At 32.7% G+C, this 21889-nt stretch overlaps 3 protein-coding genes and 1 long non-coding RNA gene across 4 annotated transcripts; 1 reads left to right on the top strand and 3 right to left on the bottom strand.

Annotated features, from left to right (window-relative positions):
• Window positions 1-3258: 3258 nt before the first annotated feature.
• Window positions 3259-3870, bottom strand: LOC139864946 (actin-depolymerizing factor 7-like). Its single transcript, XM_071853505.1, has 2 exons — window positions 3608-3870; window positions 3259-3529 (listed from the first exon to the last, which is right to left on the bottom strand). Exons 1-2 carry the CDS (start codon window positions 3847-3849, stop codon window positions 3379-3381), a joined length of 393 nt encoding a protein of 130 aa, XP_071709606.1. The 5' UTR covers window positions 3850-3870; the 3' UTR covers window positions 3259-3378.
• A 658-nt stretch (window positions 3871-4528) lies between these two features.
• LOC139864945 (uncharacterized) lies at window positions 4529-7315 on the bottom strand. The gene is made up of 5 exons (XM_071853504.1): window positions 6958-7315; window positions 6467-6608; window positions 5953-6044; window positions 5760-5862; window positions 4529-4947 (listed from the first exon to the last, which is right to left on the bottom strand). The coding sequence occupies exons 1-5, from the start codon at window positions 7249-7251 to the stop codon at window positions 4754-4756; spliced, it is 825 nt and encodes a 274-aa protein (XP_071709605.1). The 5' UTR covers window positions 7252-7315; the 3' UTR covers window positions 4529-4753.
• A 6363-nt stretch (window positions 7316-13678) lies between these two features.
• Window positions 13679-14945, bottom strand: LOC139862746 (uncharacterized). The gene is made up of 3 exons (XM_071851373.1): window positions 14628-14945; window positions 14180-14506; window positions 13679-13984 (listed from the first exon to the last, which is right to left on the bottom strand). Exons 1-3 carry the CDS (start codon window positions 14701-14703, stop codon window positions 13821-13823), a joined length of 567 nt encoding a protein of 188 aa, XP_071707474.1. The 5' UTR covers window positions 14704-14945; the 3' UTR covers window positions 13679-13820.
• Window positions 14946-15664: 719 nt separating this feature from the next.
• Window positions 15665-17336, top strand: LOC139862732 (uncharacterized). The gene is made up of 3 exons (XR_011764264.1): window positions 15665-15810; window positions 16207-16511; window positions 17167-17336. It is a non-coding gene; the product is annotated as an uncharacterized lncRNA (long non-coding RNA).
• Window positions 17337-21889: the final 4553 nt, after the last annotated feature.

The following is a 21889-nucleotide window of genomic DNA, read 5'->3' as shown; positions in this document are numbered from 1 at the left end:
AAAGGTGGATCACAAGATTTCAGTTGTTCAATCCAGAAACGTTTATCAAAATATTCTACGAAATTGAGCACCCTGGTAACTAAACTTAACGTATATATAATTTGTACCCTTTGTATAATCATTTTAATAATACACGCAAACCAACGTGTATGCTTCTCAAATAGCATACGTCCGTTAAAAGGCTAGTGCTCTAGCTCGGACGGGGATATCAAGCCTTATGGATCCATATACTACTACTCGCGCCCACCAGTTCTTATAACTGGCAGTTACTAGTTACCAAAGCTAAGGGATTTTCGGTTTAAACTCAGTGTAGAATTTAGTATGTACTTGTATCTATTGCGTTTAAAATAAATTGCATGTATTCTCAGCCCAAAAATATAGATTGCAAAAGCAATTAAAAAGGGAGCAAATGAAACTCACCTTAGCAGCATATAAAGTCGTTCACCAAAATGTGATCGAAACTCGGATTACCAAATAACCGTAGATCTCAACATATCAATATTGAGATTCAATATTGTAGAAAAGTACGTAGACGTAACGGAGATGATAACACTAGGTTTGACTTGCAAATAATACCCATGAATATTACCCATAACCTCCATAGCTATAACCCATAATTTTCTTAGTTTTATCCCGCTCATAAAACAATTTTGAAAGTGATACGCTCATGACCTCGTCGTAGTATTTTATGTATAATACTAATTAATAATATTACTACTAATAATATTAAGATTAATAATAATATTAATCTTAATAATAATAATAATAATAATAATAATAATAATAATAATAATAATAATAATAATAATAATAATAATAATAATAATTAAATAAATAAATAATTACTTACGGAGTAATTTAAATCAAAACAGAGGCAGATATCTCGAGCTTTTATAGGTGTGGCCTGTCCAGGACTGCCATGCGATCGCATGGCTTCCTAGCCCATTTTCCATGCGATCGCATGGGGTGGGTTTCCAGCTCACATTGTTTTTGTAATCTAGCTTGTCGACATATTTATTTAATATATATATATATATATATATATAATATATTTAATTTATATAATTAATTATATATTATATTAAATTTACATGCATAGTTGACTTGTAATTTTCGTTCGTACGTCGTCACTCGACTTATGTCCCGGTTCCGGTTTTTCGAACGTCCTATCGTATACTGAGAAAACTTGTACTTTACGTTTCGTGAATCGTACATTTGTCAAAATATAGTCTTAAATCATCCATAAACTATACCACTCGAGGTATAACTTATACATTTGAGTGTTTTGGTCATTTACTTCTATAAATCATCGTCTCGCTATTTGTTAATATATATATATATATATATATATATATATATATATATATATATATATATATATATATATATATATATATATATATATATATATATATATATATATATAATACATACATTTTCATTTTGAAATAGTATTTTACTGTAGCAAATTCACTGTAGCAAAGTCAATTTCACTGTAGTAAATAGTGATTTTCGAAAACACTGTAGCATTTTGGGTACTGTAGCAATTTGAAAATACTGTAGCAAATTAGTGTTTTACTGGTTCATCTTAAACGCTTTAGTTAACTTATCTAAATATCAATCGAATCAATAAACGAATGTTACTATCGTTTACTAAATAACTTGAAATTATATATATGTATATATCTTTTTAATATACATAAATAAGTTTTTAAATACACATTGGAAGTTATTTATAAATAAATTTTAATAATAAATATTTCAACTTATCATATATATTCAAATAGATATTTAAACCAATAAGTTTAATGTACGGTATCAAACAATTAATACATTGTTACCTTTTCAAGTTATAGTATATATGTATCTATTTACATATAATTGTTCGCGAATCGTCGAAAACAACCGAAGGGTATTTAAATATATAAAAGTAGTTCAAAAATTTTGAGATTCAACTTCATAGACTTTGCTTATCGTGTCGGAAACGTTAAATCATTTAAAGATAAAGTTTAAATTTGGTCAAAAATTTCCGGATTGTCACAGCAATTATTTTTGCAAAAGTCGACCGCGATAACTGACGCAATTGCTAGGAGATTTCCCGGATCGTCTTGGCCAAAGTCAATCAAAGATTTGGTCAACGTGGCCTAATTCGGTCGAGACGGTCAAAATTGGCCATAGTCAAAAAGTTATGCAGTTATACTTTTTTATTATTAGGTGTTTGTTCACAAATATACAATCGTTCTTTTATGAATATTAAGTACTCATTTGTCCTCGTTCTTTTTTATTCTTCTTTTAACGATACAATTAGTTTCTTCCTTCTATTCACGATGCAAATAAGGTATACCTATAAATCGTCCTTGCCTGTAACTTTGACTTGACAGACTCACTCAATTGAACCCAAACGCAAAGGAGGACCACAAGCTCGGGGCTCGATGAAAGAGAAAGTCTCGGCATTAAAAAAAAGTGGTTACCTGTAAATAAAAATTCATTTTTCTACGCCTAATAATGCCACCACCACCTTTTACCATGTGTTCAACTTCAAAATTCCAAAATGAGGAGTTGAATATTAGGGAGTATGTGAATTTTCAAGTGAAAAAAGAGATTGGTCGAGTGGTCTCAGTTCTCGATCTTCTTTTTGATGATGTATTAGTTTTACCATAGCTCATTTCTACATGTTAAGTATCTACTCCATTCAGTATTACTCTGATGTTTGACTAAATGAAATTCAAAAGAAATCAAAACTGAAATAGAGAAATATACTAGCCTACAAAGATATTACCACAAAAGAATAAGATGGACAAAGAAGTTAAAAAATGGAAACTTTTGTGTTTAGTAGGTTTTTAGCGACGGCGATATGTCTATCGCCGCTAACACCAAACGTTGCCATTCTAACTATTCTAGTACTAGTAGTTGTAAGCCTTGTGAAGACGATAATGAGTTGTCAGATGTGATAGCACGTGCTTTACACGGTGAAAATCAGTAACTAGCGCCGGAGAGAATCACAAACCAATAGCGATAGTGACAGAATCTATAGAAGTGCGAATTCAGTTGGATTATCGAATAATCTCACTCACGTTCTGGTAACTCAAAGGAGTCTAATTCAAGGCATAATATGACTGATATATTCAAGGCATGATATAAATGCATAGACTGATGAATGCCAGTAAAATTAAAAAAATAAAAAAAGAAGAAAAAAATGAGGATATAAAGGCACAGTAATGTTGAATTACACTACAATAATGAGTACTTTTTCTTGTAGAAAAATTGAACATAAATTAAGAACAGGTATAAAAATATTCTTAATATACTATAATTAATCAATTAAGGAAGGTTCATCAAACCAATTAAGCTCTTTTAATTTGTAGAAGAGAAAATTCTTTAGATAGCTCGTGCTTTAATAATGTCGAAGCTCATCTCACTAGGGTCGGTTGCTTGCAGTTCGACCTGGATCCCATCCAATTCTCTCTTGAATCTGTCTTTCGAGCTCGCGTACACCATCTTCATTCTCACCTTTGATGTATCTGGTGACCTGCAGAAATAAATAATTACTCCATTATTGTTGTTTTAATACAAACATATGTTGTAATGTCATTGTACGTATGGATACCATGCAATGAAGAATATCTTGCTTTTCTGACAGTTTTCGTCGGTAGTAAAGTCAAAGTCAAAGACGGCGTAACGACATTCATTAATTGGAAGAGAGTTTGTGAAATCCTCGTAGGTTTTGTCTGGCCCGCCGATCTTGTCAACAATTACTTGTTGATCCTCGATTTTGTAGGTGATATAGCGGTAGTTTCTTCTCGCTTTTAACTCCAGAAATCTTAACTTACATTCATCGTCCACAGCCATTCCAGACGCCGCGTTTGCCTAATCCACAAATCATTACAATAGAAAAACACAAAACACAAGGCAACACATCCATCACATGTGCACATAATTGGATTATGATCAAATAAATAAATATATATATTTATATATAATAAATATCATAATAAAATTCAGAAAAACATTATAAAGAGATGCATACCATATTTGGTGGTGTATTTGGAGATTTAGGTGAAGAACAGAAATGCAAAAGGAGGATGAAAGGGTGAAAACTAGGTATTAATTATTAAGATCCTTCTAATCTGGAAAAACAATCAAACTTCTTCCCAATAAAATGTGGTGAAAGTAGAGATTTTGATGGTTCACCATTCATTATTTCACTCATTATTATTTATATTGTAATTGTAATTACAATTATATTAAAAGAAATTCACTCCCTTTATTGTAACATCATTATTAAAACTTGCATCTATTGAACACGTTATTAAGAAAGCATGGTTTATAAAAAGTTATCTTATTTCCAGATAATCTAACTGATTCTGTATATCATGTCTGCAAAATTGTATGATTCAACACCTATAATGGGAGGGAGTTTGGATGCTTATTATAAAAGATGATTATTACCTTTTGAAAATTGATAATAAATTATCGAACGATCAACTGACAAACCTGAGTGTAACAGTTACATACTCGTTCATAATCACTCTTACCCAACTAACAAGTTTATCCGCCCTTTAAAAGAGCCAACTGTTGAAAAAGGTCTCAACATTAATGAAAATTGTCAACAAGAACTTGCAAATATCAACAGCATTAGCATACACTATCCTGTTGAATCTTGATAACTATTTTACACTCTGTTTAACTCAACTCATACTAATAAAAGAGTTCAAAATTGCGTATCCATATAGAGGATTAAGAGATTAATCTTCTAACCCACAAAGTTAACCACTTTTGTTCCTTGTTTCTTCTTTGGTTTTACATCCGGTTCATTAAAAGCAGCACCATCTTTAGGCTCAGAAGTCTTCCCTTTGCCATCATCAATTGCTGTAAAGTCGTCCTCAAGATCATCGCCACTTGCAAACTTCGTCACTTGCCCCGTCGCCATACTTTCTATTCTAGTTGCTGTGATCAAGACAAACATAAACAAGCACAAGTGACTTACTTTTTCCCTAACTGAATTAATCGCAATAATATACTCTTGGTTGCAAACAGTGGTTGCGGCGGTTTGGTGACTAGCCAGTCCCGTTTCGCCCAAAAACATCTAACTAGTCGGTCAACGCTAAAAACGTAGGTCATAGTCGGTCAAAATTTGACTTTTTGTATTCTCTTGTTCTAACGAAAATCCCAAGCCCATCTAAATATTAGCTGGAAAAAACACAGACTTACATGGTATCCTTTCAAGATAAATGAATAAACACCCTATAATTATAGAAACATTATAAAAAACCTATATATTATTTAAACTAACACCACATCATCTTATTTGTAAATCATTTATTTTTAAAATATTTATGTTTGATATATTTATTTTTGAAATATTTATATTTATTATAGTTATTTTTAAAAGTCGACGTTGGTCAACGTCTGTCTCGATCCATCTTGACCAACTCGACCTTTCAAGGTCATTACCGACTCGTCTCCTAAACGTGTTTTTTTCAACCTTGAATATAGTTTGTGTGTGTTTCTGTTTTAGACCTCGTATACTAAAGGGATTAACAAAATGTAGTCCCTTGTTTATGGTTCTTGAAATTACGGAGACTAAATAAACATCAAGCATAAAATATATGCTACGTTTAACTGCAATTAACTCTTTGTAAGTTCCAAACCAGACACATGCCTTGGAGCTAAAAATAGGTTTAGCCCTTATAATAACACCCTTAACAGTTCAACGTGCCAAAAAGAGAGTAACAAGAAGTTTGTGAAAAAAATCTTACATCGTTTGCCAGACTCATAGGACATGCCGGAACTTGTATTGCTTTTGTTTGGACAATCTTTAGCCAAATGTGTCACGCCACTGCATATTTTGCAGCAACCTCCCTAGAGAAAACAACATTCATGAAGATCATTCAACCCAAATAGATTTTTGTATACAATAGATGAGGGTAAAGTACACTAAAACGTAGGTACCTTTGGATAAATTCCGTGAGCGTTTTTTGGACAATCCTTGCTCAAATGTCCTTGTTGTTTACAAATAAAGCAAGTTGCATATTTGGTTCCCCCTAAGTCAATAGAAACAATAGACAGGGGTTTGAGCTCAAAGGGTTTAAAATTATCACGTGGTTCTAACTTCTAAATCTATCGGCAATTGAGATTTCATCCAAATAGAAAATGATATCAAGTGCATCACTAAACATGATGACGAGCATGATTAACATTATAAATCAGACCAACGTGGGCTGAAAGCAATCAGCTTTATTTTGGCACCTACTTACACGCTTATCTTAACATATGTTGATCTAATGAAAAAGCCAAATAATATAATCAGCTTACCGAACGCTCAAAACTGATTACCATGACTTCAAATTTTTATATTTATTATTAGTTCATATAAAAAAGCCAAATGCCTCCCAAATAAAGCATAAGTTCATATTTTTACACGAGTAACATCAATCAATCAAATAGTAGTGTATGAGCAAATTACCATTTTCAAGAGGTTGGGGACATAAAGCCAAAGAATGCCCGAATTCTCCACAATTGTAACATAATTTCTTATCAACATTCTCCTCATTCTTGTCGGGACAATTCTTAAGACTGTGACCACGTTGTCGGCATAACAAACATATCTGCAAACATATTATCAAAACTCGTAAGTTCACACAATGACATCATAAAAGTTAACAAACCCCATATCTTAAAAAATATTCATTCAATGAAAATATATTACATAGTTCAATATAGAATTCTGTCATTCAGTATCCCCATTATAATTAAAGCCCATAAAGCACAAAATTATAAAGCGCCAATGAAAACACATAACTTGGATATTAGGAAGAATAACATTACCGTTTGTCCAATATATAAACCCTAATTTATCAATTATTATATAATAATCAAACTCTTAGAACTCAAATAGAATAAAAATAAAAAATACAGAGTAAAGGAAAATAAATAGATAAATAAATAAAACAAAACCTTGTGTTTTTCCCATTGAGCTTTTTCAGGGCAATTTTTGGCAATATGATTATTAGCTTTACAGATAAAACAACTATCGCCCGGTCTCATTCCTGGTATTCTGAGTGGATGTTTTTTAGTACTATTTGACCTCTTGGGTTTACTCGGGTCATTTGGATCCGATTTCTTGCGTTTGAATTTATTTTTCTTCTTCTTATTCGGATCCTTTGGCGGTGTGGGTTCGGGTTTTGGAAACAGCCCCGGGTTCTCTTCTTTGAATCGTCTGCGAGCTAATATTTGCCGTTTGCTCACCATTTTTACTTATTTCTTTTGGATGAATGAAAAACAAATAAAGGTTTTAGAGAGGTTATCAAGAAACTCAAACCCTGTGAAAGCATCCCTCTCAGAAGAAGAGAGTTGGTACAAGGGCTGAAAAATGGGCTTGTATTTTTTTAAAGCCCACAACAAACTTAAAGCCCAAAACTGTTAGGCCCGTTATAACATAAATGCTCATTCAACATTTTTCAATTACCTCTTAGAGTACATTTTTATAATACGAGACACTTTATAATTGGAGAAATTATCCATGCTACCAACGTATTTTACGGCGTGTACTGTTTGGGTCAAACTGTGTCTATTAGACTATTTCTAAAGCAGCCGGAGCTGCTATCCGTCAACGTGAGGTGGCATCTAACGATATGTAACGGAAATAATGCAGCGTCAAGTTTTAATGGGAAACGGTGCAAGTCAATTTTTCAACGAAATCAAAAGGAGCGTGAGTTTTAGAGTCCAACAAATCAAAATTTAAAACCATAAAATTGTATTATCAAATAACTTTTTTCGAGGTCCCCAACTTTAAGGATGAGTGAATAATAAACAATAACTTTTTTTCTCTCTCATGAAGGCGATTTAGGCGGAAGAGGCGATTACGCCAATTTTGCCCTAATTCCTTCGTTTCAATCGCAATTTTCATCAATTTCTTTCAAATTTCTTTGTATTTCTGCATCTAATTTGTATTCCGCTTCTTGTAATCCTGTTATTGAGGTGTGTTGAGCAGTGATTTAGCCATGTCTCCAAATAAGCGATCTAAACGGAAGGTTAAGGTGCCGATTAAATTTGTTGATTCGGTATTAACATTCACGAATAAGAACAGGAATCGAACATCGGCGGAGGATTATTGTGCTAGTAATAGTACTGATTCTATTGATAAGAGCAGTTCTGAGGAGGAATCTGAGCAAATTGTTGAGGAAGGAGAGACGAATCTTAATGAAGTAAGAACTCAAATGAATGATCCTACTCCTACTGAGGTGATTAAGACTACTGGTAATTCAGAGAAGGCTGATATTGCTGATCTTCCTGGATCTGTAAGTACTCCTGTTTTGAATAAGGTGAATTCGACTCCTGATTCTACTAAGGATAGTAGTGATTTCAAAGTCTCATATGCTACTGCTGTTAAGAATGTTAAAATGAATTTAGAGAAATTGTTAAGTTTTGTACCTCCTTCTGTTGACAAAGATGGTAATGAGTATGTTATATTTGATGAGGAGATTGTTAATGAAGGTAGGGCAAAGTGGAATACCACAGCATATGGTTATATGATTGGATGTTCAATGCCATATCATGTTATTCAGTATAATCTTAGGAGAATGTGGAGTAAGTTTGGCCTTAAGGATATCATTATGGATGAAAAACAGGTCTGTTACTTTAAATTCCATGATGAGGATGGTATGAATAAAGTGATTGAAAGCAGCCCTTGGATGGTGGGTGGAAAACCATTATTGGTTTGTAAATGGAGCCCTGAGATGAATGTGGAAAAGGTTGAGCCTAGCAAGGTTCCTGTATGGGTCAAATTGATGAATGTACCTTTAGAGGCTTGGAGTGTTAAAGGCATAAGCACTATAGCTAGTAGTGTTGGGAAACCATTGCTTATGGATTCTGTTACAGCCAATATGTGTCACAGGGGTAATGGTAGAGCTGTTTTTGCTAGGGTGATGGTTGAATTGGAGGCTACTAAAGGTTGTGTTGATAAGGTGGATATCCATTACCATGATTCTAACCATGAAGTTAAGGTTGTGAAGCAGGTTCAAGTGGAATATGCATGGAAGCCTGAAGTTTGTTCCCATTGTGCTGTGTTTGGGCATGGGCATAAAGGGTGTAGAGTTAGGCCTAGAACAGAAGAAGAATTGAAAGCTGCAGCAGACAAGAAAATTGATGAAGGCTTTGTGGAAGTTAGATATAATAAGAAAAAGGAGGTACAAAAAAAGGATGGAGAATAAGCAAAAGGGTCCTATTAAGGAAACCCTTGTGTATAAGCCTAAAGTGAATGTGACTAGTTATAATAATGGGAATAAAGGTGTGAGTACTGGGCAAAATAAGAATAAATATTCTGTGTTATCTGGAAAGGATAGTGATGGCATGGATGATCCAACTTTTGATAGAAGATTAATTGTGGACAGTTTTATCAAACAAAGGAAACAACCTTCAGCTGATGAAACTAAATTGTGGTCTTATGATATGATTACATACTTTAAGTTGCAATGGGAAGCAATGGAGAGGGGTAAAGGCACTGTATCAGATGATGATGATGTCTTGGAGTCAGATGATGACTTTCAAGTTTTGAATGATAATGAGTTGAAGGGCAATGACCCTTCAATTCTGGTATGATCCTCTTTCCTTTTCAAATAGCTGCTATGATGGAGTTGAAATTAGCAGCTTGGAACATTAGGGGAGCTAATGATATTAATAAACAGAATGAAGTTAGGAATTTGATTAGGGATGATAATTTGAGTATTTGTGCAGTTTTAGAAACTCATTTAAAAACTAAAACTGTGATGAATAGTAGTAATTATATGTTTGATAAATGGGACTGGATATCAAATTTGCAATACAGTCCTACTAGTTGTAGAATGGTTATAGGCTGGAATCCTAGTAAGTTCAAGTTATGGCCATTCATATGACAAGGCAGGTGACATTGTGCCTTGTTGAAATAGTAGTGGATAGATCTAAATTTTACTGCAGTTTTGTTTATGCAAGTAATAATAGTGGTGAAAGAAGGTCCCTGTGGTCTGATCTTGAAAGGCATAATTCTATTAGTAAGGGATACCCTTGGGTAATAATGGGGGATTTTAATGTAATCTTGAAGGCATAGGAGCATAGTGCAGGGTGCTCTAGTATGTCTGCTGAGATGCATGAGTTTAAAGATTGTGTTAATAATATTCAAGTGGAGGATATATGTAGTTCAGGGTTCCAGTTCACTTGGACCAAGTCTTTGCTTAATCCTAATTGTGATGTTTTGAAGAAATTGGATAGGGTTATGGCAAATGATGAGTTTATTAGTAAGTTTGATAGAGCTCATGTTATTTTCCACCCTTATTTGATCTCAGACCATAGCCCTGCTATTTTGGTGATCCCAAATGGTTTGATTAGTAAGCCTCAGTCATTCAGATTTATGAATTACATTACTGATAAACCTGAGTTTATGCCTGTAGTTGAGAATGGGTGGAATAAAAGTATGAATGGGTGTGCTATGTTCAGAGTAGTTAAGAAACTAAAAGCTTTGAAGAAAGACCTTAATAAGCTTAACTGGCAGAATGGTAATGTGTTTGCTAAGGTGGTTGCAGTTAAAGATAAATTGAAAAAGATTCAAGCAGAGGTGGATAAGAATCCATATGAGAAAAAGCTTAAGGCAGATGCTGTCCAATGTTTAAAAGAGTATAAAGAAGCATGTCAGGATGAAATGAAGATTCTTAAACAAAAGGTCAGAGTAAAGTGGTTGGTTGATGGTGATAAGAATACAAAGTATTTCCATGGGATTTTGAAGGCTAGGAAAAATAAGAATAGAGTGGAAAGTATTTGCAATGAACAAGGGATAAGATATTTTGGTGATGAGGTTCCTGCTCAAATTGTAAGTCACTTTCAGAACTTTTTGGGAGTCTCTAGCATTGTGCAGCCTTTGGATAATATTGGTGATATCTTTTCCACCAAGCTTAATAGTGATGAGGCAAATCTAATGGTTAGAGATGTGTCTGTTAATGAAATCAAGGAAGCTATTTTTGATGTTGATAGTGATAAAGCATCAGGTCCAGATGGGTATACAGCTGGTTTTTTCAAAAAGGCATGGCCTATTGTTGGGGATGAGATCTGTTCAGCAATCAAAGACTTCTTTAACACTGGTAAACTATTGAAAGAGGTTAATGCCACTCTATTAGCTTTAGTGCCTAAAGTAGATACTCCTAATAAGGTATCTGATTTTAGGCCTATAGCCTGCTGCAATGTATTGTACAAAGGTATCAGCAAAATTATTACATCCAGGATAAAAGTGGGGCTTGGTAAGCTGGTCAATCTGAATCAAAGTGCTTTTGTTCCTGGCCGGTCAATTCAAGATAATATCCTTCTTACACAGGAGTTATTAAGAGGATATGGTAGAGCAAATGGGCCTAAGAGATGTGCAATGAAGATTGACATCCAGAAGGCCTATGATACTGTGAGTTGGAGTTTTATGAGAAATGTTTTAGTTAAGTTTGGCTTTCATGAGAAAATGGTCTCTTGGATAATGACATGTGTGACTTCTACTACTTTTTCTGTCTGTGTTAATGGAGGTATACATGGTTTCTTTAAAGGTGGTAGAGGGTTAAGACAAGGTGATCCTATGTCACCTTACTTATTCACATTAGTTATGGAAGTGCTCAACCTGATTCTGACCAGAAAGATTAATGAGTCAAAGGAGTTTAGATATCATCATGGATGTAAACAGATTAAGCTTTCTCATTTATGTTTTGCTGATGATTTATTAATGTTGTGCAAAGGAGAAGTTAAGTCTGTTGCTGTTATGAAGAAAGGGCTGGAAGAATTTAGTGCTGTATCTGGTTTGTTTCCTAATTTGCAGAAAAGTACTATCTTTTTTGGTAGTGTTCATCAAAACATTAAAAATGATATACTTAGTCTGCTGCCATTTAGTGTGGGTCAACTGCCTATGAGATATCTTGGTGTTCCTCTCCTTGCTAAGCGACTTGGTATTGGTGACTGCAAACAATTAGTGGATAAGGTGAAAGATAGGATTAATTGTTGGAGGAATAAGACATTGTCATATGCAGGCAGATTGCAGTTGATTTCTTCAATTTTGAGTGCTATGCAAGTGTATTGGGCTTCTGTTTATATTCTGCCTTGTACCATTATAAAAGACATAGAAAGAATGATGAAGGATTTCTTGTGGGCTAATGGTCAAAATAATAGAGGGAAAGCAAAGGTTGCATGGAAGCTTGTTTGTAGACCTAAAAGGCAAGGTGGTTTGGGTTTAAGACCTATTAAAGAGTGGAATGAAGTCTTGTTGATGAAGCAGGTATGGAAGATTATTAGTAAAAAAGATTCTATATGGTGGCAGTGGATAAACATTGTCAAATTAAAAGGGAGCAATTTTTTGGATGTTGATCACACTGCTAATGATAGTTGGGGGTGGAGGCAGTTGTTGAACTTAAGGGATAAAATGAAATCTCATGTTTATACTGATCATAATAAGGAGTTATGGTGGATTACAAATGCTCACAAGCTTAAACCATATTCTACTAAGCAGGTATGGAAGGATATGAGATGTAATGATCCTGATGTGGATTGGTGTCATGTTGTATGGCATCCAAAACTGACACCTAAACATGCCTTCATTTTGTGGCTGGCTGTGAAGCAAAGGCTGACTACTCAAGATAGGCTGAAGAAATGGTACCCTAATGAGGATTTTAGATGCAGTTTCTGTGGTAAATATGAAGATTCTTATAGCCATTTGTTCTTTAAGTGTGAATTTTCTAGTCAAGTGTGGAATAATATTCAGAGAATGCTAGTGTACAAGGGTTTGATATTTAATTTGATGCTTATTGTGTCTGACATGGCTATATATCCAGCTGTAAAAGATATTAGGAACATTCTCAATAAAGTTGCATTGGGTGCTGCTGTATATCACATCTGGATTGAAAGGAATAATAGGCAATTTAGAAAAGTGAAGAAATCTGTGGATGAAGTTTGCAAGGATGTGAAGGAGTATATTTGTTTCAAAATGGCTAGCTTAAGAGTTAGGAATACTCGAAATGTGCAGGTTGTGGCATCTTTACGTGGTTTAATTTTGGATGGGAATTCATTGCAGATGAAGTGATTGATATAGGTGGTTGTTTTGTTTGTCTTTGTATTGTTATTTGGATGTAGGGTGCATTTTGTTGTTTGGTTGTGGGTTAGACAAGACTCTGCCCCAGTTGTATTTGGTTTTTGTTAATATATTCTTACATTTGGAAAAAAAATAACTTTTTTCGCACTCCATTTCCAATCAGATTTTCCATATCACTCTACAAATATTTTACACAAAGTTTGACATTTAGAGTTAACGAATGTCAAATACAGTCACAATCAAAAACTCAATTTTCATCAAAAAAGTACACAATTTGACTCTGACATCACAATCAGGGTTAAGAATTGTGTTAGGATAAATGTTGAAACAAATGAAAAAAAAAAAAAAAACCTTTTTTGGTCCTTAATCATTCAATAACTTTTAAAATATGTATTGTTAGCAGTATAAAGATTGGAAAGTTCTTTTTTATATAACAAAGCGATAAAGAAATTATATGTCAAGATGAATGTTAATATCATAATTTGTTCATACATTTTTGTTCTATAACATCCATTTTTAATATGATATGTGTATGGGTATAGTAGTTAATTGTTATGCAAGTTTTGGATGAATAAAGCATGTACGGAAGAAGACTTTTATCAAACAATAATATCCATTTCTCGTATCATGAATATATTATAATTATAGTACATTATGATTTCACACAACTATAACAAACATATGACCGTGTACTACAAGATGTCGGCTCAATCTATTCTAGTATCGGGAGCTTAAACTAATAGGGTCCAGCGGGAGACGGAGCCATGGTTGGTGAACCATCGGCCATGACTTTTTCAGGGAGCACTGGTCCAGGAGCAACTAAACCCGAGCTCTTGATCTCACTCATTCCTCTTCTTTTGTTATCTCCTTCTGCTTGGCATAGGCTTGGCAAATATACACCTTTTTAAATCATACACATAAAATATAAATTAATAATCCAACTTCAGATAAACAATCATGTATATACCGAATTTAGTCTTGTATCTTTTGTGTTTTTTTCAATAATATTATTATTATTTCCTCTTCAAATAAATATAGAATATAGTCAAAATAAGGTGCACTATTTTTTTTAGACGAATAAAGTAATTCAATTACCTTCACCAACAGCCAGATTGAAATAAAGATCAACAATGTTGGGACAACCGTTGTAACATTGATTCGAGCAAAGTTTTTGCATAAATCTCGAATCGAGAAGGTTGTCTGAGGAGATCCCTAAAACGTTACGTTTAATTCCACAAGCCTGTAAGCATTCGTCTGTTTCAATCCAATTTGTGACTTTATCGGTCTCAATTTGTGAGGTACTGCAAACAAACGCCTCCAACCCACTCCTTCTCACAACTTTCTCGAGCACACAACGCTTTCCACTCGATGATACGGCAAACGCACACGAATCCTGCTTCAAATTCTCACATACAATGCTTCCTATAACCAAATTGAACACCAAACAATTATAATTAACTCATATTCTTGTCACCGTTCAAATTGTAATATGGTAACAATGGTCACGTGAAAAATAGAAGGTGAAAATGATATATTAACTTACCTAGCGTGGCTTGAACAGAGAATGCGAGTATGACAATATAAAATAAAAAACTTTTGTGCGAATTCGAAAGATCCATTGATGAGAGCTCAAATCTGTTTTAAGAATTTAGCTTGATCAACTTACTTTTTTTAGTAGTATTGTGAAGTGAAATTGGTTAAGTTTGGTGATCAAATGGTAGTAATTTGTACTTATACTACAACTTTGCCTTGTAATTTGGGTTGCACCATTCATGGCGAATTACGCTGCTCCAAATCTTGTGGAATTCTTTAACTGGACTTTTATTTCGTTTGACTTTTGGTAGAATCAATTAAATTTGCTTCTAGATTAAATATGAACGATATATTATACGGTCGTAACTAACTCTAATAAAAGAATGTGTATTCGAAGAAATTTCAAGAGAAATTATCTTCAGTTGAATGATTAATGGGTCTAAAAAGAAGGCTTCATACTGTACAAGGTTTGAAGATTCGTTTGTACGTGGGTATAAAAGCGTACAAAACATTTGACGTAGTCAATGGAATTATTATTATCTCTATCTCTATCTCTACTCTCTACTATACATAATAAGAAACACAAAATATAGTCATTAGAAAATTTAAAACCCAATCTTAACCATTCAATTGTGATTAGTGATCAAAGCTAGACCAATAGATTAACTTTGTGAAACTTAACGAACTCATTAAGAATAAAATTACATATTTTGGACCTAATTACCCTTACAATTAGAAAAAAGGGCGGGGGTAATTTCAAAAAATAGAGGTCCATTTCTCTTCCATCAATAAAACCTAAACAAAATTGGGATGACACACATACAATCGACGAAGGTGATCATCCCACCACATCAAACAATCACAACCACAACCAATTTCAATCTATAAGACAACAAGAATTAGAAAAATCAGATTCTGAAACCCTAAATCGGAAGGTGTATAAGTCGATCTTTTTATTTTAAAGAAACCCTAGATCGTGAAATCTGGGCTATCGCTTCTTTATCGCTTCACCACCACCGACTCCTCCGATGCCGCCCTGAAATATATTTGATAAATAATATTGATGATGATCAAGTGGAAAATGTGGTGGGTGTTACCGATGAAGTATTTCAATTTGCATCGAATTTAGCACATAATCCTGACACTTGGTTAGATTTTTTCTTTATCTGAACAAGATGATGAAGATACTGATGGTAATTCTCTTTCTCTCTCCCTCTTTTTTAAAAAAAAAAAAAAAAAAAAAGCAGATAAGATTCCATTCATTGTTTCATCTTCTTGGTTAGATGATGAAGATACTGATGGTAATTCTGTAAAATTGTTTTTTAATTTTTCCCTCGAATCAAGTGTGTTTGAACTCAGTAATAAAAGTGCCTGTTAAAGCTAGATTTTTAGGGTTGGCAACCATCAGAGAATCTAATGGTTGATGAATTGGTAAAGAATTCTTATTGCTGAGTTTAAACATTTTTCTTTATTGTATATTAAACATGCTGTATTTAATATTCATCATAATCATATATATATTAACCATCCAGTCAGATTTGAGACAAGGGAAATGATGTTAGTTATTAATTTGATCAAAAATATTTTAGGAAAGACTATAGGCTATATCTTCTGAAGCAGCGGCCAAAGCCAACTTCTAAGTAGAAGATGCAAACTACCGAAGAACTGGAAAACACAAAAGAAAATAAGGAAAAGGCTGTGTTGTTTCTATCAAAGTGATTTGTAATAATGCAAGAGTGGCAGATATTTACTGTACTAGCCTTGCTAACGTCACATATAAATGTATCATTCAAGTGTAATTACAATTGATCTTATTAAATGCTCCATTTACAGGGTTCTTCAAAACGAATAGTAAGTCACAATCGTCTTCGTGTTGTAAATGGATAAATGGCAGGTAATTATCTATATTCATTAACCATATAAACCCTTAAATCGTTATAGCCTCATATTTGGAATACACTAATTAGTAGTTAGCTGTATAGTTTATTTGGAATATAACTATGATTAATTATCCGTTAGTTTATCTTTTTGGACATTTTTTTGGTACTTTGTGGCGTTGACGATCATTTACTAAATGACAATATGCTCAACTCCAATCTATCATTTGAATCTTAAAAACCATAACTTTTGTTTTGATAAACTAGAATATGGCTCATAATATCTTTTGTACATTGAGTTTTCATAAAAAAAAAATGGTAGATGTGTAATTTTTAACGTAATTACATCAATGGATTTATTAGTTTAAATAATCATATATCATATTTTCAAGGTACCATTTAAACTATTATTCTAAATAATTAGAAGTTGCTGAATCGTCACCACAGCGAGTCAGGTAACAGGTGAAATCGGGTATATTTGTTCAGTTGATTGCAATGGATTTATTGTTCAGTTAGGAGGTAATCACGCGTTTATGAGATAAGTGCATATCAATTAGCCATTAAAAGTCTTGATTTTGTCAAAGGCATTAACTATTTATACTTTAATATCAATTCAATCCACTTAATGTTGTTGGGAAAATGAAAATCTGATGAGTCAAAAGTACTTTGCAGATTTTAGAATCGGGAGATTTAGAGTCTGAAGTTGCAGACTCTGGAATTTGCTGAAGTCAACGGTTGAAGTTTTCTTGAAGCCAAAGCTAAAGATTATTCTGGAGATATACTTAAAGTTTAAGAAGATATGTTTTGAAGATTCAGTTTTATCTCCAGAATTGACTTTTGAATTAATAGCTAATTTGTTTGATTTTTAGTTTATCTTTTCCTTATTTATAGCGAAGTATTTTTGGAAACCAAATCTCCAGATTTGGTGTTTATCTGTATAAATAGGGACGTATGGTTTAGTTTGAAGATGTACTTTTTACACAATCAATATCATTAGTCTTCTATTCTATTATCGTGTTCTCTCAATTTCTGCACTAATAATTCATATTTATTGTTAAGTGAGAGTCTGGTGTTCATACTTCAATTACTGCGAACTAATAACTGGTATCAGAGCGGGTAAGGTGTAAATCCTATTACGGTGATCTTTACAAACGATCCATATTTCTATCAATATGTCTACCAGTACCATTCCTACCCCAGTTATGGCTGGAAAAGGTGTGCCAATATTCGATGGTACAGACTTTGCGACTTGGAAATTGAAAGTCCTATGGTTTTTAGGATCTATTCATGAAGAAGCTGAGCATGTTCTTACAACAGGACCCATTATTCCTGGTTCAATGATAGCTGCTGTTCCTGCCACAGATACTGTTGCTGCACAACCTGCCTATTTTCGTGAAACACCAAGAGAAAGGTGGACCGAAGCAGAAGCCATAAAGTTCAAACTGGATAGCAAAATAAGGAGTATTATTGGGAATGCTATTACTGTTCCAATTCTCAGAAAGATCAGTCACGCCAAGACCGCTAAAGCTATATGGGATCTGCTGCTTAATGACTATGAAGGAGTCACTGTTGTTAAGACTCAGAAGAATCTGATTAGATGCTATGAAAATTTTGCTGCTGAGCCTAAAGAATCTTTAAGTGATCTTCATTCAAGATTTCAGGTTCTGATAAATGATCTTGAAAGTGTTGGTGTAGAGAAAACACAACAAGTGTTATGTCAAAAGTTCATTGAATTGTTACCTTCGAACTTTGAGTCTGTAATTACATCTATGGTAATTAGTGAGAAGATAGATAACTATGAGTTGAGTGAATTGTTTGGTATACTATCAAATTTTGAGGAAACACAATTGAAGAACAAGATCAATGCTAAGAAAACTGCTAAAGATCCAGAAGCTGCATTGGTGGCTACCACAAAGAAGAATAAGCAGTTATTCTCTAGTTACTCTAGCAAGGTTGAATCTGAGAGTGATGAAACTTCTGATGATGATAGTGAATCTGATGAAGATGAGGAGATTAAAGATCTAGAAGTCCAGATGGCTCTTTTGACTCAAAGGATTGAGCAGAAAAAGTTTGGTTATAAGAAGGGTAAAGGCAAGGGTACTTTTGATCCAAAGAAAGCTAAATGCTTTAAGTGTGGCAAGTTAGGACACATAGCTGCTGACTGCTGGTCTAAGGGTGAAGGAGGTGCTAACTCCAATAAGTCTGTTGACAAAGCAAGAAAGTACAAACTTAAGTACATGAAGTTAAAGAGTGAAGCAGAAAGATCTAAGAACAAAGAACAAGAGAAAGCTTTGTACACAGAAGCATGGGAAGATGAAGACTCATCATCTGATGAGGAGGAGGATAAGTGTCTTATGGCTATAATTGAAGGTGGTTCTAGCAAGTTTGAGGAAGATCTGAAAGCTATTGAGAAGATGGATAAAGACTCTACTTGTAATAAAGTTTCCGCTTATAAGGTACAAAACTTTGTGAACTATCTTGATAATGAAAAAGTGAGAATGTTTCAGTACTTGCTGCTTGACTTTCAATGGTGTTTAGATGATATTGATAGGTTAAGAACACAAATGTTTGATCTTAAAAACACTATCAAAGACAAAGATGTTGAAATTAAAGTCTTGAAAAAATGTGAGGTAGAACTTGACACATATAAAATGGCATACACAGAAGAAACAAAAAGGTTAAATATTGAATTAGGAAGATCAATTAAAAGGTCAAAACATTATGAATCAATTTGTAAATCTTGGTGTGTATCTTCCAAAAAGAATTCTGATGCTATTGCCAAACAAATTCCAAATGATATCAAAGCTATACTAGGTGAAAACTACATATTAGATAATAATGTGGAAGTTGATCCAAGTGTATTCAAACCTGACATTCTACCAAACACATTTGTAAAATTTGATGGTGACAAAAAGATTTTAACCAATGCTTTTGTTAGGTCATTAGATCCTGTTGAACCTTCTGAGACTATACAATATGAAAGTAAAAATCCATTAGAGTCTGAACTTTTGAAACCTTCAGACTCTAGCATTTTAGTCTCTCAAAATAATAGTGTATGTTCTGACCTAGAGCCTGACACCCAAGAGTCAAGTTGCAATAACAACTCTGAATCATCCTCTGACACTGACACTTGTCCAGATCCAAAAGGGTTAACTAAAAGAAGGTCAAAGTCAAAACAAGCTAAGACTATTCAAAAAGTCAAAAAGGAAATTTCTAAGCTAAATGAAAAAATCAAGAGTCAAGAAAAACCTTCAGTTAAAAGAACATTTTGTTTTCCTAAGGAAATTAGAAAGGTATGGAAACCCAAAGTTTGTGAAAATAAAAGTGTCTTAAAATCTGTTAAGGACAAGTTGATCTAGATTGGAAACAAAGCTTTTGTTTGGAGAGTGAAGAGCACTCCAATTGAACCCACTGAAAAGTGGGTTCCCCTTAAAAACTAATCATTCTCTTTTGTTTGTGTCTTGTGTAGCAGGGTAATATGTGGTATCTGGATAGTGGTTGCTCAAGACACATGACTGGATGCAAAAAGCATCTAGTAGGGTTTGTTAAAGAAAAGGGTCCCTCTGTAAGATATGGGGATAATTCTGTTGCAAAGACTATTGGTTATGGTACTGTTAAAGCTGGAAGTGTTACATTTAAGAAAGTTGCTTTAGTTGAAGGGCTGAAACATAATCTGCTGAGTGTGAGCCAAATTGCTGATGAAGACTGTGAAATCAGAATTAGGAAGAAAGCTGGTATTATTTATGATCCTAAAGGAAGGCCAACACTTGTGGCCTGGAGATTTCAAAATGTGTATATGCTGGATCTAGAATCTGTTGATGCTGGAATTGAGACATGTCTGTACTCTCAGACTGTCCCAGAATGTGATGACCCGGGAATTTCTGACCAAATTTAAACTTGAATCTTATATAGTTTCGGCACGATAAGCAAAGTCTGTAATGTTGAAGTCTCAAAACCTTTGAACTGTGTTCATGTATACATTTGACCTTTGACTAATCCCGACGATTCACGAACAATTATTTGTAAATAAATATGTATATATACATAAAGGTAATATATATAATAATTTGATATTATAAATTATAATTTAAACATTAGAACTAAATATGTAAAATAAGATACAAAATAATTAAGTGTAATTTAAAATGAATCTACATAACTAAATATGATTCTAAGTATAAATAGTATTATATGGATATTGTAATAGATATATACATATATATATATATATATATACATATATATATACATACATATATATATATATATATATATATATATATATATATATATATATATATATATATATATATATATATATATATATATAAAGTGTGTAAATATTCAAATATATATTTTATAATTAGTAAACATTGCATATGTAATAAATCGTAAAATTTAGATACTAAAATAGAATTACAAGTTTAATTATTGTTGTTATATTATTATTACTGTCATTATTATTACTAGTATTAATAATATATGTACTATTGATATTATTAATGAAATTTGATACATTTAATTTGATATATTATTATTATTATTATTATTATTATTGTTATTGTTATTATTATTAATATTAGTAAAATTGGTATTATTATTAATAACAATATTATTGCTATACATTTATGATAATTGTCATCACTATCATTTGTAATATTATTATTACTATTATATCATTATAAATTTGTATTATTATTATGTATAATATTAAGAGTACTACTATTATAGTTATATTTATATTTATTAATAATATTATTTATAATCTATAAAAAATAAATATATAAATATAATAGATAAACATATATAGAAAATGATATATGCAGATATATATATAATATATGAGATTTATACAGTTAATTATATTAGGAAATCAGTAATATTATTTATTATTATTATTATTATTATAAATATTAATTATTAATAAAAAAATAAATTAAATTAAAAGCTAAATAAAATGGAATCTGTTTTATCTCTCGAGCTTATCTGATTGTAATATCCTGTCTAAATTTATGTTATAAGTCCATATCATACTTACTGGATCATACAGTCAATTACAAAATTTGTTATGCGTCGTTTTCTTCTTCTTATTTTTATTATTTTTTTCTGTATCTTTCTTCTTATTTGATTCTCCTGGTCGGGCTTTCATTACTATAAGTCAATCGATTTATGCAGTGTTGTTGTTTAACTCACCAAGTCTTTTCATCACTATAATCAATTATCAAGCTAACTAACCCAATTTTCGAAATTTAAACTGAAGAATACAAAGAACACAGGTATCGGGCCCTGTTCTTGTTTCATTTATTGAAGGCTTCGATTTCGAAATACATTTAAAAATCCTTAAATGCAGTTTTTTAGGAATCAATCAATAAAACTACTTGCAAAATCTCAGGAT

This window comes from Rutidosis leptorrhynchoides, chromosome 8 (assembly GCF_046630445.1).
Source record: "Rutidosis leptorrhynchoides isolate AG116_Rl617_1_P2 chromosome 8, CSIRO_AGI_Rlap_v1, whole genome shotgun sequence".
Lineage (NCBI taxonomy): Eukaryota > Viridiplantae > Streptophyta > Magnoliopsida > Asterales > Asteraceae > Rutidosis > Rutidosis leptorrhynchoides.
Note: the sequence above shows the minus strand (reverse complement) of the source record. Positions and strands in the feature narration are given on the sequence as shown.

What these genes read in the sequence shown, in the direction of transcription:
- LOC139864945 (XM_071853504.1), bottom strand. Translation starts at nt 7,251, where the DNA reads ATGGTGAGCAAACGGCAAATATTAGCTCGCAGACGATTCAAAGAAGAG. An exon ending in TCCCCAACCTCTTGAAAATG is followed by an intron (nt 6,045 to 6,466) that starts GTAATTTGCTCA and finishes CTATTGACTTAG; the next exon opens with GGGGAACCAAATATGCAACT. An exon ending in CTATGAGTCTGGCAAACGAT is followed by an intron (nt 4,948 to 5,759) that starts GTAAGATTTTTT and finishes TCTTGATCACAG; the next exon opens with CAACTAGAATAGAAAGTATG.
- LOC139862746 (XM_071851373.1), bottom strand. Translation starts at nt 14,703, where the DNA reads ATGGATCTTTCGAATTCGCACAAAAGTTTTTTATTTTATATTGTCATA. An exon ending in CTCTGTTCAAGCCACGCTAG is followed by an intron (nt 14,507 to 14,627) that starts GTAAGTTAATAT and finishes ATTTGGTTATAG; the next exon opens with GAAGCATTGTATGTGAGAAT. An exon ending in CAATCTGGCTGTTGGTGAAG is followed by an intron (nt 13,985 to 14,179) that starts GTAATTGAATTA and finishes TGATTTAAAAAG; the next exon opens with GTGTATATTTGCCAAGCCTA.
- LOC139864946 (XM_071853505.1), bottom strand. Translation starts at nt 3,849, where the DNA reads ATGGCTGTGGACGATGAATGTAAGTTAAGATTTCTGGAGTTAAAAGCG. An exon ending in AAGATATTCTTCATTGCATG is followed by an intron (nt 3,530 to 3,607) that starts GTATCCATACGT and finishes TTATTTCTGCAG; the next exon opens with GTCACCAGATACATCAAAGG.